At 38.2% G+C, this 7,990-nt stretch overlaps 1 protein-coding gene across 7 annotated transcripts in view; it reads right to left on the reverse strand.

Annotated features, from left to right (window-relative positions):
- Positions 1–6,490, reverse strand: part of CCNI (cyclin I) — a 30,733-nt gene extending 24,243 nt beyond the window's left edge. For 4 of the 7 annotated variants that reach the window (XM_044680500.1, XM_044680497.1, XM_044680495.1 and 1 more), the window contains exon 1: positions 6,309–6,475. In XM_044680500.1, coding sequence (XP_044536435.1) covers positions 6,309–6,422 — 114 coding nt within the window. In that variant the 5' untranslated portion in view covers positions 6,423–6,475. Of the gene's footprint in view, positions 1–6,308 lie in introns of all 7 variants that reach the window. The other 3 variants (XM_044680499.1, XM_044680496.1, XM_044680501.1) reach the window with 2 other exon arrangements.
- Positions 6,491–7,990: the final 1,500 nt, after the last annotated feature.

Genomic DNA, 7,990 nt, shown 5'->3' on the forward strand with positions numbered 1-7,990 from the left:
GTAACAGAGCAGTGATGTCAAATATTTTAGAGACTGAGTACAGTGCCTCATCTCCCCAACTTTGCCATCAGACAGGGGGAAAAGTGCTCTCATTGGGCTGCTGAACAGAGGGATGGGTAAAGTGAAAAAATGTCCTCAGGCCAGGTCCAGAATGGGAAGGGAGCAGCTATGCCCCAGAGTCCCTCTGGCTTTCTAGTACTGAATTTTGGCGGGGGACAATGGGTGAGTGATGGCATGTGTACCCACAGAGAGAGCCCTCTCTAGCAAGCGTGCCATAGGTTCACCACCACGGAGCTACAGCATTAGAAGGAGGCAGATAAATAAAATAGCTCAGTGGATGGAGTGTTGGGTTTAGAATCAAGAAGACCTGTGTTCAAATCTGACCTCAGATATTTATTAGCAATGTGATCCTACAAGTCACTTAACCATGTTTGCCTCAGTTTCCTTATCTGTAAAATAAATGGGAGAAGGAAATGGCAACCACTCCAGTATCTCTGCTAAGAAAATGCCAAAATGAGTCAACAAAGAGTTAGTTACAACTGAAATGAATGAATAACCACCACCTCCAAGGAGTGGTGTGAGGACTGAATGAAGCAACATTTGTAAAGTTTTTTTGTAAACCTCAAAGCACTACAGAAATGCTAGCTAGTTCTGATTGTCCTATATATGCCTTGTTTACACACCCATTAAAATGTAAGCTCCCTTAGGTCAGGGACTAGTTTTGTTTGTATATTTTGGCCATTCTTTGTATACTCAAAGAATTTTATTTAGCTCAGGGTCTAGAACACAGTAAACATTTAATAAATCTTTGTACACTATGTTAGCTAAGTTCCAGCCTGTTCTTACTAACAACTCAAGTCTACTTGTAAATATATTTCAACTTCTGTAAATATCTTATGAAACACTGAAACAAAACCCCAGTAGATGAGTAAGACAAATTAGAATCACAAATGAAAAACTAAATGAGTTTTCTGCTTACTTTTTAATTAAAAAAAAAAAAGAGAAAGAGAAAGAGAGAGAGAGACTAACTCAACCCTGCAAATACAAATAATATGCTTCTAATCAGACCTCAGGACACAGGATTACCCCTGTGCTATTACTTTCACTTGGCTACTGAATTGCCAAACAACTGGAGTGGAACAACCACATTCCGGGCAGAAATAGCCAATATTTGTGTGTTTAAGATAAGGCATAATAACTACTGTTCTGCCTTCTGATTTAATTCAAAATAATTTTGGTTTCAAACAGGAGGCCTATAATTTTCATATAATTTTGAAATCTATAGGCTTAGCAAACTGTATTCATAACCTCAATAAGAAAGGCCAAAAACTTGTCAATTGGAAAAAGAAATATTTCTTCTCACTGGCAAATTTAACTATAATAAGGGCTGTATGTTAGAGTGTGCCATAGTGAGGGGCAAGACAAGACTGAGAAGATGCCCCACTGGAAAGAATGGCGGGGACTTCCACTTTCTCTCATGTCCAGTGTCCCCTCTCTCACCTATACTCTCAAAATGTTGATAGCCTCCTCGACATGCTATAAAATGAAAGCTACTTTATTTCCCATGGCACCCCAAGGACAGAATCTGTTCAATATCTGCCATCTTGGGAAAGAAATAGGGCCTTCCCTACAGTTCTGGAATAAATCTTTCAACAAATGGTCACCAAAGGCAGGAAGAAGTGAAAGGAAAGAAACATAGCCAGGAATTTCCTAAAGTCATATCCAGAGAAAAGCAGTCATTATTGGGGAGACCCAGGTTTGAGGCAAAGTGTCTGATGTGACAGCAGTGCAAAAGCATGGAGACCAGAATGTCTTGATAAGGAATAGAAAGAACTGGCCAAAGTATAGAACAGTGATTCCCAAAGTGGGTGCCACCGCCCCCTGGTGGGTGCTGCAGTGATCCAGGGGGGCAGTGATGGCCATAGATGCATTTATCTTTCCTACTGCTATTAAAATTTTAAAAAAATTAATTAATTTCCAGGGGCGCTAAGTTAATTTTTTTCTGGAAAGGAGGTGGTAGGTCAAAAAAGTTTGGGAACCACTGGTATAAAATGTATGAAAAGGAAAAATGCTACTCTGCTCATTTATTATTATTGTTGTTGTTATTATTATTATCATTATTATTATTATTATTATTATTTGGCCGCAACCATCTCACGCCAGCGGACTCTGTTCTGGGCAACTTCCCCCAGCTGGGCCCATGTCATTCCGACTGTTTTTGTTTCATTTTCGGCAGATCTTCGCCAGGTCTGTTTTGGTCTTCCGACTTTCCTCCTCCCTGAAGGGTTCCAGCTCAATGCTTGTCTGGCTTGTCTTTCGGTTTTCGTGGCGTATGTCCTATCCATCTCCACTTACGTTTCTTTATGTCCTGACTAATGGGATACTGGATTGTTCTTTCCCAGAGACTAGCATTGGAGATCTTTTCAGGCCATTTGATGTTCAAGATGTGGCGTAGACATCTATTAACAAAGACCTGGAGTTTATTGGTGTTAGCGCTTGTCACTCTCCAGCTCTCTGATCCATATAGGAGGACAGCCTTTACATTGTTATTGAAGATTCGAAGCTTAGTGACGAGGGACAGAGCTTTGGAGATCCAGACAGACCACAGGGTATTTGTTAAATGCCTGTCTGGCTTTGTTGATTCGGCTCATTTAGGGATAGTGAATAGAAGAAACTGAAACCCCACAGGTTTTTGGTCTATCTTTGGGTCTTTGGACTATAAAGCCAAAGATGTTATATATTATTAGAATCTCACTTACAATTCTGACAAACTCAACCAAAAAGATATTAAATATAGATTAAATGAAAAAGATGTTTGTACTAATAGATTGGCATTTTTTCTAGATGACATAGGGGGTCTTTTAAGTGATTCGTGATTTTACTTATGAAAGTAAATAATAGTTCACTTTTGACATACTTCCATGGTAGCTCATTAAAAGGAATTCTATTCTATGAATTCTGATTATATGGACTGCTTTTCTGTTTGAAAGTGAAAAGTCTGTGGGGCCTTCTGATTAGAGTGGACTATGAAAAGTTTTCAAAACCATCAGTTTAAAATTAACTCTAAAGACCTAGTACTTAATAAATAGATGTAATCACTATTCACAAATCTTCAGGGACAACTGTGCAGTTGTAAATGAATCACAACTGTAATTAAGTACTCACACTAATAAAAGCTACACATGTGAGATTGAGCAACTTTTAAAAAAAATAGATGAATTCATTTTTTTGACATCCTCTTGGGAAAGTAATCACTAGAGCAAAGATCCATCCCACCTCCTTGTCACAGTTAAGATTTTAATCCAAATCATGATTTTTAAATATTTTCCCCTGAAAGTGAAGACATTCATGTGGACTCAGAAGAAGCCAAGGAGCTCCAACAGGACCAATCAGTTTTTAAGTTTGGTTGGTTCTATCTTTACAGAAGTTTTCACAACCAATTCAAGCCTTATCAATTTTGAGCTGGATTACCAAAATATCCTTCTAGTCCCTGTATCTCAAGTTTTTCTTCTCTAAACAAACCTCCACACAGGGCCAAAATATCACTAAATACCCTCTGACTACTCTCTCCCCAATTCAATATGCTCTGGTGGCTCCCTATTTCCTCGAACATCAAAACCTATCAGAGAGTCTGTCAACAAGTATTAATTAATTTTTTACTATGCACTAGGTGCTGGAAATATAAAGGAAGGTAAAAACAATGAGTCCCTGCCTTGCAAGAATTCACAGTCTGGTGGGGAAGACAACATGTGAGTAATGATATACCTACAAGATGTAGGTGCCATGCAAATGGAAGGTAATCATGAGGAAAGACAATGGGACAGGCACTAGAAAGGCCTCTTTCGGAATGTGGACTTTGAGCTGAGCCCTAAAGGAATACAGAGAGCCAGAAAGCAGATAAAAACAGGAAAAGCATTCCAGACATAGGGCACTGAATGAATGAAGCCAATGAAAAGGCAGTGTCAAATCATTAGATCTGGCAATGAATAAATCACTGAGAACTTCAGAAAACAGTCTGGGCTGAATCAAAATGCAGAAGGTTTAGAAATGAGTGAGAGGGTTGTTGGAAAATCCAATGTAGGGGGAGCTGGGTAGCTCAGTGAATTGAGAGCCAGCCCTAGAGACAGGAGGTCCCAGGTTCAAATCTAGCCTCAGACACTTCCCAGCTGTGTGACCCTGGGCGAGTCACCTGAACCCCACTGCCTACCCTTACCACTCTTCTGCCTTGGAGCCAATATACAGTATTGACCCCAAGATGGAAGGTAAGGGTTTTAAAAAAAAATCCAATGTAATGGACTTTGCTACGAGTAGCAATGCAACAAGCCAGGACACTCCTGAAGGACTTATGTAAAAGAATACTGTCCTCATGGAGAGAAAGAACAATGGGAGTAGAAATGCAACCAAAGCAAACATATGACATCACTTATCACATGTATATATGGATATGTGATTTGGGGTTTAGGCTTTAAAAAAAATTGCTCTATAGCAAAAATGAAGAATATGAAGGGGGCAGCTGGGTAGCTCAATGGATTGAGAGTCAGGCCTACAGACAGGAGGTGCTGGGTTCAAATCTGACCTCAGACACTTCCTAGCTTTGTGACCCTGGGCAAGTTACTTAACCCCATTGCCTAGCCCTTACCACTCTCCTGCCTTGGAACCCAATACACAATATTGATTCTAATAAGGAAGGAAAGGGTTTAAAAAAAATTAAAAAATAAAAATAAATAAAAAGCTTAGTTCCTAAGTACTACCTCCTACAAAATCTCCTTCCTTAGCCCTAGGCAAATCATTTAACCTATTTTAGCCTCCTACATCTGCAAAATGGGATTAATAAAATGTACCTACCTCACAGGCTGGTTATTCTTTTTTAAAAGCCCTTACCTTCTGTCTTAGAATCAATGCTTAATATTGGTTTCAAGGCAGGAGAGTGGTAAGGGCTAGGCAATGAGAGTTAAGTAACTTGTCCAGGGCCATACAGCTAGGAAGTATTTTGAGGCCACATTTGAAACCAGTATCTTCCATCTTTAGACCTGGCTTTCAAACCACTGAGCTGCCCCCATTCTCGTAGGGTTCTTCGTGAGGAACAAATGAAGTAATCTATACAAAACACTTTACAAATAACCTTAAAACACTTTTTTAAGGCTACCTATTATTCCTGGGAGGATCTTTTATGTGCTTACATAGATAATTTATATAAGGACATTTGCATTCTCAATATGTATTAAAATTTATACTTGTTCAAATGGGCATACTACAAAACCTAGACTTTCAATTTATTACAAATCTAAAGCTATAGTTTTATTTTTTATGACACTGTTAGTCATAAATGAGTTATTTGAAATCAAGTCCTTGATGAGAAAAAGTCCCAAATAATAGCAGTTTCTATGGGAAAACAAAATTTATCTGATGGTTTCTAGGAAGTGTCAAAAGCAAGTATTATCTATAGACAAAAAAAAAAAATACCAAATCAGGAAGAAGCCAGGAAATCTAGGGTCTGGTTCCAATCCTGTCAGTCACTTGCTATGTGTAAGTCATTTGACCTCCTAAGCCCATTTACTCATTCTTAAAATAGGGAAGCCACTCACTTTACTGAGCACAGGAAAAGAAAGCTGTTTTGTTTTGTTTTCCAGCTGGAGAATAGAAATAAAAACAGAAAAAACTTGTCTGTCTTTCCATGAGACTTCTTCCCTCTGCTGAACAAAGCTAAGTTTCTAACCATTCTTAAATGCTAACAAGGGTGCTTATATGCATCCTTATACTTGATCACACCTATAAATCTGTGTTGAATAGTGAACATTTCTAGTAAATGAATTTCTGTTGTATATAATACTGACAGTGTCTTCTATAAGATTTATTATTACTGGGAGAGGAGGAACATAGAAGATAAGGCTCTATGTTCCAAAGATTATAGCCATAGGAAGGAAGTTCAAGGAGTCATATGCTTCACTGGCAGAACATCAATTTTGTTTTAGTTAGAGGAACAAATTTTTAGCCTTATCCTGAAGCATCTCTCTTAAGAGCATGAAAAAACATATATATTTTTAAATAGCCTATTTAACATGTATAATCCAGTGGAATTGCTTGTTAAGTCCAAGAAGTGGGGAGGAAGAAAATGTAACCATGGAAAAATATTTAAAAATAAAATTATATTTAAAAATAAATAGGTATTTAACCACAAAGCTAGGAGAAAATTATTCTCCCTTAGATGGTTCTCTCCACCCCTTTACGATGTTATCAAAATTTGAGGCAGCGGTGTCTATCTAATCTCTCTTCTAAGTAACCCCAGTAAAGAAAACCAAAATGTTTACCTGATTGGTAGATATTTTGAGCACATTAACCTTCCACATCTGGGCTTCCCTAGAGATTGCCATCTCCAGAAGGAAAGATAATCTCTGATTTTCCAAGAGGCCTGGAAACTTCATGATACCCTCTGGATCTGCCTGCCACCCAACTTTACACAGCTACCTGTAAAATAAAAAAATTAAATAAAATAAAACAAAGCTATACTTGCAATTGCAGAATAAATGCAGCAACTTCTGATAACTAAAAGTATAACCCATAAAGTATAAGTCAAGGGAAACACAAGGAAAAGAATGGAGAAAGTAATTGTATTTTTACAAATGTTAATTAAGATCTGAATTGCATATCTTTCAAAAAACATAACATTTTAAGTTCATTGGCTTGACATTTAACCACCACATCCCAACTCTTCTTCCCCACATTCAACAAGACTCCAACCTATCTTTCCAACCTTATTTCACATGCTCTACGTCCTACCAAACTACATTACTAGAACAAAAAGACTGGCAGTTTTTCAAAAAGTCCAAGTACACACAAGCCAGGGTGGGTGGAAAGCAAAATTTAAAAGCAGTCTGATCAGGAAAAGGGGCTAGACCAACGCCCAGACAGCCCACACCAGATCCAATATCCATGAAACCACCACTCAAGCCACATCAATAGAAAAGACCAGGAATCAAGGAAGCAAAGTACCTGGGTGTCATGCAGAAAAGTCTAACACTAGCACAATCAACAACATCTATGTTTGCTATGTCAGAGTCACAAGGGACAGAGCTAAGTTCAAAGTTGTATAAGAAAAGGAAACAGGAAGTGCCAAGACCACTTCGAACTACCTCGAAACAGAGTCAAAATCCACAAATGTCTACACCAGATGGGACCTTGTCTTAAGGCAGTGATGGCAAACCCCATCAGTGCTGACAGACGTAGTCATTTTCGATGACACATGGGCCACATGTGGCCACATACAATGGGGCCCTATGCCGAGGATGAAACCTTTGCTGTAGTGTAGTGTAGACACTGTGCACTATAGATGACATTTCTACTTATATTAATTTACCTATTTTGGTTTACCTAAATACAGTTATATATTACAATTATTGTTAAACTATAAATATCATGAAATTATGGGTTTTTTTCTCAAAGTGACAGACCACCCGAGTTATGCTCTTTTTTTGGCAAATTTTGACACACCAAGCTCAAAAGGTTGCCCATCACTGTCTTAAGGAATCTCACACAGGAGTAGGAGGGGCCCGCCCATACCATTCCAAAGAACACCATTTGACTCAAGCACAAAACCCAATCCAGGAATTGGGGTTAGAAATGAGTTAACGAAAGAAAATTTCTGACACAATGAAGGAATGCTATGAGAGAAGTCCAAGAGGTAAGCCCAGAAAAGAATGATTCCAAAATAACTCAATCATATGCCTACAAAACTGATAACTTAGATGAAGAGGATGCCTATTTGCAAAAATACAAAATGTATGGAATAAGAGAACAAGAAAGATTATTTAAATAAAGATATCAAGCCCCACCCCCTTTTTTAGAAACAGGTCATTAAAATAAATAAAACGCCCCAGACTAGATGAACTTACAAGTGAATCGTATCAAGGAAATTAATTCCAATATTATATAAATTCAAGGGGGGAAAGGATCCTTCAAAACTCCCGTGCTATAATTATGGTGCTCATACCTA

Source organism: Gracilinanus agilis, chromosome 6 (genome assembly GCF_016433145.1).
Source record: "Gracilinanus agilis isolate LMUSP501 chromosome 6, AgileGrace, whole genome shotgun sequence".
NCBI classification, from domain to species: Eukaryota; Metazoa; Chordata; class Mammalia; order Didelphimorphia; family Didelphidae; genus Gracilinanus; species Gracilinanus agilis.